Genomic DNA, 14,209 nt, shown 5'->3' with positions numbered 1-14,209 from the left:
TTAAACCTACATGGGTGAGAGGCAAGAAGTAATATCTGCAGAGAAGGAAAAATACTATTTGTAAAGAAGAAAGCCCTTAAACCATAGCTATATTGCATTTATAATTGGTTGTACATTAATAAGTATATAAGGTTAATGAATTTTTCATATAAATATATAATGTGTAATAATTATACAATGGATAATTATGATACATTTATACAACACATGCAAAATTACAGGTAACAGTGTATGTTGTCCAGAATGGTAAGCAGAAGTGGAATCCACAGCCTACTGAGTTTTCACCCAGTATAACCAGTGGGTTTTTTTATGGTGCCTCATAGCCCAGGAAATGCCATCCAGGATTGAGAGTCAATTTTGAAGTGGTACTGAACAATTTATTAGATTAATAGTAGATAAAAAACATCTTACTATATACAGTAATTTTTCTACTGCAGATTTCTTAGTGCTTTACATTGAAAATAAATATATTCCGACCTGCAGATGAATAAAAATGATCTTAGCAAAGCCAGGTTGCTGATCAGAGAAAGCAAGTGCTATAAATTTTTCTTTCCTAGTCCCTCTCCAATACCATGTTCACTGTACTATGCATGAATATTAAGGACTAGCATGTTTACAATGGATATTCCTCATTAAAACAGCATGTCACATGTACATGTTTTCTAAGTGCTGGAGATGTGCTAGGCTTTTTATTTGCGATCTATGAGGTACCACACCTCAGCTAAATAAGAACCATTTATGATGAAAGCTGGGCCATCACTCACTTCAATGTATCTGAGAGATGCTGCAAGAGGATTGTAAAGCTTTTTAAACATCACACTGCTTTTAAGGCTGAAAAACACAGCTAAAGCTACTTACAATTCTACTTTGGCTGTCATTTATTATGTATCATATGGACACCCATCTCCTCAATCCTGTATGATGTACAATGAGCAAGAATTGTTTGGTTGAGAAACTGATTATTACTTCAAGCCTACTATTTTAGATTATAAACAATGCATACAAATTCCCTAATCGTGCAGGATTAGTTGGATTAACAATTTCTCACTTAAACATAAGTGCATCATTTATAGGACAAGCAGGCATTCAGCTGTTGCAAACAGAACCCTGTCCGCCTCGTTCACATCTGCTTGCCACTTTACTTCCAGAGAGCCCATCAAGGGATGAAGCATATGGCCTCAATATTGTTAGTGTTTGTAAACAGCATGCATAGCAAGCACAGCAGAAATTATACATTCAATTGGAAGTACAAACATAACTTCTGCAGGCACTGTTCACGTTAAGTAAGCCATCACAGCACAAGAGGAAGACAGATAGATAAAGAATAATTCCCAAGAAAACCCACAATGGTTCTGAATCTTTTATTGTTTCTCCTGGTTACAGCTCTGTTGGATTAGTGGTTTTATGCTGGAATAAAAACAGCATCAGACTACCAAACTATGTATTTGTCTTGCTATGTGTCCCAACAGGCCAATACTGACATCTGGTACACAAAGTTACTGCAGACCTTAACAGTGTGATTTATTTTTTATTCTTACATAAAGTTGCAATGCAATTATCCCTTCAAAAAGGAAGAGCACGACATAAATCGTCCCTTAGCTTTAACAACTCCTGCTGGCAGTTCGCCCTTCCAAAAAAGTGGCTTTCTGAAATCCCCAGTGTTTGCACATTAAAAAAAAAAAAAAAAAAGGCAGCAAGTTTTACATGTCTTTCCCCCCCCCCCAATGTGAGAATGGAAGAAGAAAACTATCAAGGAAAAGAGGTTGCCACCATGCACATACGTTGAAACAGAACTATGAAGACAGAGACCAAATGGGCTCTTCAAGAACAACATGATCACAGAGTAAACGAAGTATTCTGGCAATTTCTTCTTCATGTAAAGTCTTAACAGCTGTCAAATGTGCCAACAAGAAAAGGACACATAAATAAGCTTTAGCTAATCAAAGATATTCCAGGATTATTGAAATAGGTCATATATCAAGAAGCTAAAGAGAGTTTCTCATACAAGTAAAACCATTTCTATTTGATTTCAGAGGCTTAGTCTACCCAATTCATACGAATCTGGATGTACAATTCTAATCTTCTGTTGCATTACCATTGTCATTTCAAAAACAGCATTGGGAGATGTTCAAATATGGCAGCTACCTACCTAGCAAAAAAGCTTATTGCTCCCGAAAAAGAGCACCAGGACAGACTGAACACTTTGCTGGGTGATTCCTCTAACTTGCTCTAAAAGATGTACATGAAAATGAACACTTGAATACCTCACTACATATTCTTAGAATTTTTTGCCCTGTAACACAGGGCTGCTGGCAACTGTGCATCCTTGCATTATTTATCAAGTTTCCTTGATTTCTTTCTGGCAGAAGTGACAAAACAGCTTAGTCTCCTTCAGGATGCATAGATGCCCCTTCTACTTTGAGTAGTAGAGCAGGAGAAAAGTCTGTTCGATTCTGCCCCTGTGCTTTAGTTTTTTCCAACAGTATCAAAGTGTCCATAGAAGCTAAAGCAACTTGGGACCAGCCATGAAGTAGAAAAATAATCAGCCTAAAGTAGATGGAAGAAACATTTGTGAAGGTAGTGCTTTTTTCTGACTAAGGTCAGGAATGAAAAACATCTAGGGTTCTCATGTATGAGATAAATTTACAGATTCCTGGCACAGCAAATTCACTGAGGACATTTCTAGAAATATTTCTTTTTCAGATCTTTAATTCTAGATTGTGTTTTTCCTTAAGTTATAACAGATAACAGAATATTTTGATGTCCCAGAAATGGATCACAATCCAGTACCCTTTTTCATGTACAGTACTAAGTTACATCAGAGTAGAGTAGTTTCAGTGAACTACAGGTTAACTAAAAGCTACTCTGACAAGAGCATTTTGAAAACTCAGCCCAATAAAATCCAATCAGTCCCTGATGCCACAGCACACGGAATCATAGGTGCCAGAAGGAAAACAGGGACTAGCAGGTTCAAAAAGCACGAGTGAGATAGGAGCACGCCCAATCACATCAGCTAGATCTATGTGCTGTGAACAAGCGGTGCATCTCCTTCAGGTCTCTGCATATCCTTCAACTACTCTTGAGCAGCTCAGACCTAGAACTATTAAGAAATCAGCAAAGACACTGAAGAAGAAAGAGAGACTTTTGAAATCTGTGCTGGTCCTTCAAAAGGTAGCTTCTCTTTCTCATTATTCACAGAATGATCTTAGTTTTTCTTAAAGCATCAGGGTACAATAAATTCGATACATGAACAACAATGTTGCATCTCTCACTTTACAGTCTTTTTTGGCAGGTTTCAAAATTCCTTCCTCAAATGATCAGAAAGGAGAAAGTTACTGACTAAAGCTAAGCTGAAGGCAAAATGCCCATTTTTTTACATCCATTCCTTGTTTGGGATGTGCCAATTTAAAGATTCATCCAGTCTACTAAAAAAATAGTACCATACTTCATGTCTGAATGGCAGATTTTTTTTTCAATTATGATATTAAGAGGATTATCCTAAAACAAATTAGTCTTTAATTGGTTTACGGAGAAAATATGAATATGCTAGGAATCCATCTAGGCAAACAGAACAGTATATTTTATGAATAAGTACTGTAATCATTCGCTTGTTACTTGGAAATAAAAACAAACAACATTTGCATAATAGAACTGTTTACACATCTTAATGAAAGTGTGTCATTATCTCCTCCTGGCTTTTATACAACAGTCAACGTACATCTTAGGTCCAATACATTGAGTTTTACACCAATTATTGCTTAAACAGTTTTGACAGTTTAAGTAATCCATATTAGTGCGTGGACTCATTAAAAGAATCCTTGAGCACAGTTAATAGTATTTTAGAGAGGTCAAAATTATTAAGACTACCAGAAAGAAATAATGCAGAACTGATCACTCTATAGATTCTGAAAACATGAGAAACTAGCCTCACAGCTCTACAAATCATTTCTACTGGAAGCTAAAGGATTAGACTGACGTGTATTTCCCAAGCTACATCTGTCATAACAAGTCTAAAAAAGCAACCAGCCCACTGAGCAAGAACTGGCACTTTGGGAAATGGCTTAAATAGCACTGAGCTCTCAGCTAGCACTTTTATGCTTATTACATATTGGAATAGAATCAAATCAAGAGCGTATTTCTTGTCACCTTCACGTTTGACTTAAAGATAAAAATTTAAAAAAAAAAAAAAGAAAAAGTGTATTGAGAATTCCTCAATATATCAGAGATTTCTGGAGATTAGTGCTACGGACAGTAAAAGGATGGGAAGCGCAGAGCCGCCAGTACTCTTTCAACCCTGAGTCACAAGGACAAACAGGAGGAAGGGAGCCCACAAGGGCCCTGTCTCTGCAGGAGTCTCATTCTTCCATCACAGAATCTCATACTTAGGGCTTTTACATTCTTCCGGTTACAATTTCAACCTCATCTACATTTTGCAGAACATTTTACTGTTAGTCTGCCTAATGCTCCTTATGCAAACACATCCACTACTCAAGGCATTACTTTACCTGTGCCTAAAGGTATGACTTAGGAGACCTTCCACAAATAATAGTCTAACATTGGAATGGACCATATATTTTGTTATATGTTAAGCTGCAGTTGTTTTCAGCCTTTTTTTAAAAACAAAACAAACCCAAACATTTGGGCCCTCAAAATTCGCCAGTGGAAGAACTCATAAACTACAGATTTAACAGATACGCAACAATGCATACACCCTTTAGAGATAACCCATAGAACACAGAAAACCAATGTTGTAATGTATCCTGCTTCATTTCATGGAACCCGCATAAAAGCTGGGAAACCAACTGGAAAAAGGGAAAGGAAGAAGCTCTTCTCATCCTACAGAACGGCTGCTGGATTCCTCTACAGGTTTCCTACAATTGCTGTTACACCTACGAATCATAGAATGGTTTGGGTTGGAAGGGACCTTAAATATCATCTAGTTCCATGTCTCCTGCCACGCAGAGGGACACCTACCACTAGATCAGGTTGCTCAAAGCCCCATCCAACCTGGCCTTGAACAGTTCCAGTGAGGGGGCATCCACAACTTCTCTGCGCAACTCTGAAGTCGCTGGGACTTCAAGCAGATTTGTCTATTAGCGGACAATAAATTGATTACTGTTGAAGTGAATAGCACAACAATTTGACTTCTTACTAGCTCCTACATGACCCAGGAGATATTGTAGAATAGGATAGTTCAGTTGGAAGGGACCTACAATGATCATCTAGTCCAACTGCCTGACCGCTTCAGAGCTGACCAAATAATTGGTTAATATTTTGTAAATACTTGACCAAAGACTGTACATATGCAAACCCAGTAAGTCCCAAGTGCAAAGCACAAAACCCCCTTCCTTCAGTCACAGTCTCCCTTTCTCATACCAGAGCACCTGCAAGTCAAGCATTACAATAGAGCAAGCAGTCTCTGCTTCTGCCCCGGGACTCCATTTCCCAGATCAGACTCCTGAGGACCTGTGACCTGACAGCCAGCTCCATCTGTCCTTGGATGGCATGGGGGCAGACAGAATGGGGAAGCAGATGGACTCAGGAATGGAAGCGTCGCAGCAATGCTGCACTAGGGCTGCAGGAATGTATAAGCAGGAAGTAGCATTTTAAAGACTAACCTGAAAGCTTCCAGGATTAACATAGTGCTCACAGGTACATCCCTGTCAAATGACCCAGCTCATTATTTACATCTCAGCACATGCATGTTGCTGCCCTGTGACCAGACACTCAGCTCTACTGCATGGCTTGACACTGGGGTCTGCTACTGCCGCTCTGGTATGGCACAGGAGTTTTGGATGAGCAGCCATGTGACAGCCTCACAGCAGCAAGAGACCCATTGCTGATGAGATGCTCATCAAGACAGATCCAGCTACTGGTACTTTACTTTTTCAGTTTTTTAATAGCAGGCATGTGGAAAGAAGAAAGTCACTGGAAAACTCATTTATTCTCTGATTTTAGAGCAACTTCAGTAAAACTCAATGCAGTGGAGCCATTGATTGAGTCACATTAAAAGAACCTGAGTTACCTTGAAGCACTCTATGGCTCCAATAGTATTTAATAAACTATATTCCATGACAATAGTGATTTTGGAAAAAAAAAAAAAAATTTCATTCATAGAAATCCATTTCCTTCACTGGTCTACATTTATACCTTTACAGGCAGAAATATGGCTTTGTTACATGATTCATTTTTATTTTTCATGTATAGAAAAAAAAATTACACAAAACATTATGTTCAAACTATCATAGACGAGAAACAAATGAAATAGAAGAGAATCTAATTTGTTTCTGAAGTCTTGGGAAGGAAGTTCAGCTACTGCTAAAAGCACACAAGTTGCTTTGGTGAAGAAATATTACTTTCACCATTTCTTCCAATAAAAAGAAGAAGCAAAGGCAATGTCTATATCCTGAACAACTGAGCAAGAGCTGTCCCATGTAAACACCAAGTCCAGGAGGATTACCCAAGGAGAATCAGAACAGAATTCTGTCTGAAGCCTGAAATATGTTGCCTTTATTTAATAATGTTACTGATTAGACTTAATGCTGTTGAAGTCATAAGATTCCCAGGGGCTGAATTCTCCATTTAATAAAATAAAATTTAAAAAAAAAAAAAAAAAGTGCAACACAGGCACCTGCAATGTGGTTTTTCATTCCCTGACCTCCCGATGCATGTCATTTGCCCAAGAGACTGGTGACTGGGAGAGGAAGCACAGTTAAATATCATTAAATTCTATTATTAGCTTTTTAGCAAGGCTAATTACAAGACAGCCAACCTAAAATGTCATGGTGATTTCTCTGACGTAATCATCTAGCACCCAGGAAATAAACGGAAACTACCAATCCATTCTGCTGACACATATTAGGAAAAAGAGATGCTCATCATGAATATCTGACATAATCTTTATAACTTCCTGAGCCAAACAAAAGAAATAGAATTAAAAGCAAAACAAACATCACATGCAAACAACAGAAAATCATCACCAACAAAAAAAACCTGAAAAAAACAACCCACCTTTAAAATCTCAATGGCATTTGGGTGTTCAAAAGAGCAAACAAACAGGTAAATAAAATGGTCAACTAATCGATGTTAAAATAAAAAGGAAAACAAAACCAAAAGGGTACATAACATTTTTGCCAAGTGATGTAGCTCAATCCCTAGAAAAAAAGAACAAAGTCTCAAATACTAACGCTGAGCCTGACCATGAGGTTTATGTTGGATACCATCTGAGACCAACAGATGCAGAAGGGAATTGTGTCTGGGATTACCATAGTATCACCTTGATGAAGCTTTCTCTTCTCATATTTTTCATATTTTCCTGAAAAGGAATTAATCTGTGAAATTTATAACTACTATCTTAAGAGGCCTCTTCTTATTGTAATTTTTTTTTTATTCTAATGCTTACAGCTGATTGAAATAAACTCTTTACAAGGAGTTTCTGTACGTGTAACTGTGCATGCACCTGGTGAGTCTATGTATAATCCATCCCCGATGGTTAGATACTCCCATCTCATTCCCTCTCAGTCTTTGCTCCACAGTATGGTCAGGGATTATTAAATGATGTTAATGCCCTTGTTATCTGACAACACCAATAGTACATTCCACAACTTGAAGAGAAGACATCTCACTGCTTTTCCCTCTTAGATGTTTTCCCGAAAACCCAAAGAAAATCAACGAAATAAATCTCATTTTAGATACACCTATTTAAACCTGATTGACAGAAGATCATGTTCAATTAGAGACACACAGGTTTAGTTTGCACACACATCAGTAACTGTGACATATGGAGACAACTAAATCAAACAGAACTGCTCCCTGTTCCTTGCACATATCAGTTTACTTTCAAAAAAAATAAACTGACAGAGGGGTTTTCTAATTAGTACCGGGTGAAATATTAGTAAGTGGTTGCTAACAAGCGGGTTTCCCCTCAGGCAGCCCATCTACCTGCAACCGACACACGTTTCGAAAAATAAAAGATTATTTTTACCAAAAAGAGTCGAACGGGGCTGGCAATACAGGCACTGGCAGTTACATAAATCGGTGCTAAAAATAAACTTCAGAGGCGCGGGGTGGGCAGCGGCTGGGGCTGGGGCAGGGGCTGGGGCCGGGCCCGGCAGCGCTGCCCGCCGAGGCCCCCGGGGCCGGGCTGCAGCCCCGCAGCGCCGGGAGCACGGAGGGTCCCCGTCCGCCGGGCCCACCCCAGGGCCACCCCGCCGGCGGCACCGCTCCGACCGGGGCCCGCGGCGAGGCCCGGCCCGGTCCGGTCCAGCCCAACAAGTTGCCAGCGTGGGGGCGCGGGCAGCCCCTGCTTACCACCAGCACGGGCACGCCTGCGGTCAGCGAGTAGAGGAGCACCGGGGGCACGGCGCTGCGGTCCTCCGGGCCCGGGTAGGGCTTTCGGTACGCGCCCTCGTAGCAGAAGAAGCCTTGCACGTTGACCGTGAAGGTGTCCGTGTACTCGAAATAATAAGCCAGCATCACGGTCCCTGCCATGATCACCATCTGGAAGTAAAGCATGCTGGTGAGCGGAGAGGGCACTCGCATGTACGTGGGCTCCGGCGGCCGCGGCAGCCCCCCTCCCCGGCGGCGCGCTCCGCCCGCTCCCCGGGGGCATCCACCGCGGGCGGAGGCGGCTCGGCGGCGGCCAGCAGCGCGGTCAGGCCCGCAGGGCGGGGAGCGAGGGCAGGGCAGGGCAGGGCTGGGCAGGCGGGGCCCCGGCCCGCCGCTCCGGTACGGGCACCGGCGCCGGCTCCAGCGCGGGCGCCGGCTCGTGCAGCGGGCGGGCGGAGCGCGGCGGCGAGAGGGGGCGGCTTCGCCCCGCCCCGCCCGGGGAGCAGCAGCCGCGCTGGACCCCGGCCCGGGCGGGGAGGAGGGAGGGGGCGGCGGGGGGCGGCTCCGCACCGGCGGCGAAGGCCAATCTGAAAGCTCCCCGGCCCTGGGATGGCTCCCACGGCACGGCCCCGCGACCGTGATTAGTAAGTGAACCCTCCCCGCTTCCCCCCTGCCTCCGGTGGGGCGGGGGGTACGGCGGGTCCCTCTCTCTACCCCGACACACACACCTGTATGACGGGCGCGCACAGGCAGGGGAGCTCCCGGAGCTGCCCGCCGCCCCGTCCCGCCCCGCCCCCGCACGGAGCCGCTGGGAAGCGCCGGGCGGTCGGCACTGCGGGGCCCGGCGGCGGCCCCGGCACCGCCAGCAACCACAACTCGGACGTGCCTGGGCAGGCAAACGGGTCGCCGCTATTTGCCGAGGTGGTAAAGGCCTCAAAATGGACATACATACTCTTTTGTATATGGATAGCTATTAAAGCAATTAACGTTTAAAGCTTTCGTTTAACAGCTATAAAGAAAATAGGTAGCTGGACAGGAAGCTATCCTCGCCCAAGTAACGTCCCAGAGTAAGAGGAGAGTCTGCTCAAGTGCTGGGAGAAATCATACATCTATGAACACAAAAGAGTTCCCCTTAAAAATACATATATAGCGCATACAGATACACTTAAGAATAGATGACTGTGCCCAGCGCTTGTACAGATTCACCCGTGTGAAGGCTCTAGTCTGGATTCCCAAAGCCAACAGATAAAAAGACAAGAAGTTACTTAAAGGTACTCCCTCCACCCCAAAATGTTATATGGCCAGGAAACACTCTTTAAAGGGACACCTTAGCCTTAAATATTCCACTTGGCTTACTTAGTAAAGGCTGTTAGAAATAACAAGTGAGATTTGATCGCCCTGTTTTATAATGTGTAATCATTTTTCTAGTGTTGTACTTTGGCTTTAACTGTTCATTTTCCTCCCCTTTCTGGAGAAAAGAAAATATTGTTCATATTCAGTGATGTTAGTCTCCGCGCATTTATTTTTAATCAGCCCTTGAAGAACACACTCCTTCATGCCTGGATTCCACATCCCAGTCTATTTTTCTGTGTTCTTAACATACTCCCCAGAAGAATCTCAATCATGTCATTCTCATTGCACTCACCAGACTTAGCTGGATAGCTCCCTACCTTTGTGAAAAATAGGTAGTGAGACATGAGACATCTTGTGGTGAATTCTGCCTAGCACAGTTTATTTTCCCCATTTCTTTAGCGCAGTCCAATATCCATTACCATACACATAAAAATCCATTACCATACACATAAAAATCTTAATTTCATCCTGGAGATTGCATACAAATACCCCCATTGTTAGGTTCTAAGGCCTGATCCAAAGACCAAAGTCAATAGCAGGACCACAATGAGCACTAGACTCAGCTCTTCAGTTCTGTTTGAGTGGATGCCCCAGAGAAACACTGGTGGCATATTTCTTTCAAAAATTGGCATTGGGGGAAACCAACCTTTTTCCAGTAATCAGCTAATAAAATACGCCTGCATTTTACCAGCCAACTTCTATTTATAGATATACCAATGGAGCTATTGCATATAGGAATTAGAGGACATAAAAAGTCCTGTTTTTACAAAACTTTTTTGAATCTACTATCAAAATCTCTGAAGGATTTTGGATCATAGATTCTGGAAAGAATCTCCATAGGTCACATAGTCCAACCACCTGCTCAACACAGGTCCCATTAGATCAGGTTGCTCAGTCCAGTCAACTGTCAAGTATCTCGAAGGATGGAGATTCCACAACAACTCTAGACAACCCGTGCCACTGACATGTAAAACATTTTTTCCTTATAAGAATTTATATTATTTCCTTAGAAGCTAGAATTTTCTGTGTTCCATCCTGGCCCTGCTGCCTCTTCTCCTGTCACTGGGAACCTGGAGAGAAGAATCTGACTCTGCCTTCTCTACCCCCCACCATGAGGTAGATGTAAACAATAGTAAGAAATGCCCTTGGCCTTCTCTCGTTAAGGCTAAACAAAATTAATAACATTTCTGGTGGTACAGGAATACATCTGTATCCTGAGTGCTTGGTCTTTTCTGCTGATACCCAAATGCTAGCACGTACATATTGGCTGCCATTAAATTAAGCATAAGGCTATTAAAGAAATTATTAAGGGGCGTTACAATGAAGAGAGTTTGTCTTTATGCTTTTCTCTTACTCTACAACAGTGACACTATTTAGGCTCTAATATTTAGCTTCCAATCATTTAAAAACATGGCATGCAACAGGCTGGAATAAATCTATTAGATACAATATTTACTTGTATTATTTGGCTCAATCTAGTGCCCATGCTTCAAATACTACAGGTGGACTGGCCATTCAATGGAGTTACAAACCAGAGAATACAGGATTTAAGTCAATGAGGAGTTTTAAAGTCAGCTTCATTGATAGTCAACTCAGAGTCAGCTCAGAGTGATCTGAGTCAACTCAGGACACTGATGAAAAAAACTAAAACATGAAAATGTCAGGCTCTGTTTTTCATTCAAAAAAAATGGTGCTACATAGGCAAATTGATTGATTGTCAATTTGATGCTTCACTGAGGAATTAAGGGAATTAATTATTCCCTTTCTCCAACCTCCAGTTTTTAGAGTAAAGATCATTCGGTGAGAAAAGTAGTCAGGTCACCTTACTGAATAGCAAGGGGCTCAACTGCAGAGTAGATGACCAGATGCCAAAAAACTTTAAAGCAGAAGGTATATAAAAATTTCAAAGATTTTTTTCTTTGAAAGCTCTGTAAACTTGTGACTGTTTCTGAAAACAATGATGAACTGTGTATTTATTTTTATACAGGTAAGGCCTGCTCTGGCACTGTCATCCTTTCTCAGCCCCTTCTTCCTCTTCTCCCATTTTGAAGAATTTTTTTTCCTTAGAACAAGTCTGAAAGGTTTCGTTTCTTGCAACTGATAAAGTTAAGTTAAAATCTGGATTAGCTTCTGTCTGACCTGCAGCAGTTAAAAAACATACATGCACTTGATGCTTGCTACTGTTCTCTTCATAGAAGTTGACTGTTGCACTATGTAGACTACTATTTGGTATAATAATGAAGGGTAGAAATGCTTAGGATTGCATAGGTAAGGCAGGTCCAAGCTCCACAAGATGCTTCGAATATTACAAAAGCAAAAAGACAATAATACCAAATATTGCTTTATTTTAATACTTGTAAACAAATTCCCATTGTTGCAGACATACTTTATAAGCATGTTCTGCACACCAGTGGCTTGCCTTCATGAATATGCAGTTAGCTGATCAAGTAAAACCAGAGCTATACTTTTTATTATAATGAACATGATGTTTATTGGCTGCACAGTTGAATATGCAAACATGTATCAAATCAAACAAATAGAAGCACAAGAACACAATCCCCAGTGACTAATGCAGCCAGCTAAATATATTCTGCAATCACAGTATTCCCTGCTGATTTATATCAGTGATATGCAATGACAGCAGAATGGCAGAAAAAATCCCAGAACCAACAATTTTTGTTTCAGAAGGCTATTGGTAAAATTGTCAGTTGAAACTCAGATGACAGACAGACCGTTTTTGAAACTAACTTTCTTGGGAATAGTGCCACTGATCTCAGAGCAGGAGTTCCCCTGATAGTCCTCATAGATTTATCTTGTTCTTTTCATTTGGTACCTAATTTTAAGTGAAGTATCAGCTCAAGAGACACAATATAGAGCAGGGCAGACAAAGAGAAACCTTAGCTGCACTGTTTTGCAATACTTTGAAATCATGACCTTCATTACAGGGAGATATTTCCAATTCCAAACCAAATTCACTAACCTTTCATGTGCTTACATCACCACTTTTTATAGTATTTTCTAGTTATAAAACATTGCTATGGCAAAAGGCAGTAAAGAAACAAAGCCAACCCAACAAAGCCTTCTCAATGGGAAGAAAAATAAGAATTGATATCAAATCATCCCACTGTTTTTACCTTTCTGTTTACCTCTTTCATGCTTTATCAGAGTGACAGCAGCTGGCAGCCCCATGGCTGCTTCCTTGTTACATCTCCACACTACTACACTAAACCAGCCCTTTCTGAAAGGAATATTGCATCTGTGTTGATGACACAGCAGCAGGGAAGAGACAGAATGAACTACAATCTTTAGAGACCTCCTGGCTTTATCCAGGAAGAAAATTAGGAAAAGCCCCCTAATTTGGCAAAGAGCAGGAGAGATATTTACTTGCATACAAACTTTAGAAGAACATCGTCTAATAGTTATTTGATGCAAGCTTTACTCTGCCAATATACAATGGTCTCTTCCTCTGTATTTAATAACAGATATTGTTAAGAGATAAGTAAAAGAACATTTTAATTGCTTAATTAAATTTTTTAATGATATGCAGTGATTTAAGTCCTAAAGCTCGGGGCATTTACTGCTAAAATTTATGCTTCTAGGACCATCATAATGCAAGAGAAAAATAATTTTCTAGCAGTTGGAGCACAGCACAGAATCAGAAATGGGGGCTTGCCCAGAACACTTGCAGTACAATTCAAACAAGTTAGGCATCAAATCTAAGCTTTTCATATGGTCTTAGTATGTAGTACACAGAGAGAGACAACTTCAGTAGGTGACTAAGCTCTACTACATTAGGGCAGGATGAATCATCCTCTGAAAATGTCATTCATTCCATCCTAAGAAATACCAGCCTCTTATGATACCACTTGCAGCAATAATGAAACAAGCTTTGATGACTAGCTTAGACTAGCACCCTTCTTTTAAAGGGCTCTAGTGAGCTGTGATGAATTTTACTCTCAACTTCCACCTGCACATAGCCAAACTAGCTCCAAAATAGGAATTATACTTTTCAAGAGTCACACAGGGAGAAAAAAATCAAATTAGTAGCAGCATAAGCATTAATATTGCATTTGTATTGCAGTATTATGTAGAGCTAGACCCTATTTCCACAGAAGACAACATTTTGCCCCAGCAAGCTTGGGCACCTCATACAATGCAGTGCGAGTATATGAGGGAGTGAGCAGATGGAGATGAAACAAATGAGGAGGAGGACAAAGCAACAATGAAATGATTGGGTTTGATATAATGAGTAGCAGTCACAGCACATTCGTTGCCTAGTCAGTGTTTACATCAGTAAGATAATTAATCTTCTTAAAACTGCTTGCTATCTTCAAATTAAGAAGTACTATTGCATGCAAGTTCTTCATAGGTTAGAACAGAAATTGGGGATGCCAGAGGGACACCATGTACCTAAGGCCTGTACATCTTGAGAACTAAAGCTTGTATTAGCATATCCACCACTATACTGTCAAAATAAAAAACCATAGAACTCAGTTTTGTCAACGTGAAATGAATTGAAACGCTGATA

The 14,209-nt window shown here is 41.1% G+C and overlaps 1 protein-coding gene across 2 annotated transcripts in view; it reads right to left on the bottom strand.

Moving 5' to 3' along the window:
* PLPPR5 (phospholipid phosphatase related 5) overlaps nt 1-8,573 on the bottom strand; it is a 43,943-nt gene extending 35,370 nt beyond the window's left edge. For both annotated transcript variants that reach the window (XM_050901033.1, XM_050901032.1), the window contains exon 1: nt 8,311-8,573. In XM_050901033.1, the coding sequence (XP_050756990.1) occupies nt 8,311-8,541 (231 nt within the window). In that variant the 5' untranslated portion in view covers nt 8,542-8,573. The remainder of the gene's footprint in view (nt 1-8,310) is intronic.
* Between the last annotated feature and the right edge of the window lie 5,636 nt (nt 8,574-14,209).

This window comes from Gymnogyps californianus, chromosome 8, assembly GCF_018139145.2.
Source record: "Gymnogyps californianus isolate 813 chromosome 8, ASM1813914v2, whole genome shotgun sequence".
Classification (NCBI taxonomy): domain Eukaryota; kingdom Metazoa; phylum Chordata; class Aves; order Accipitriformes; family Cathartidae; genus Gymnogyps; species Gymnogyps californianus.
Note: the sequence above shows the minus strand (reverse complement) of the source record. Positions and strands in the feature narration are given on the sequence as shown.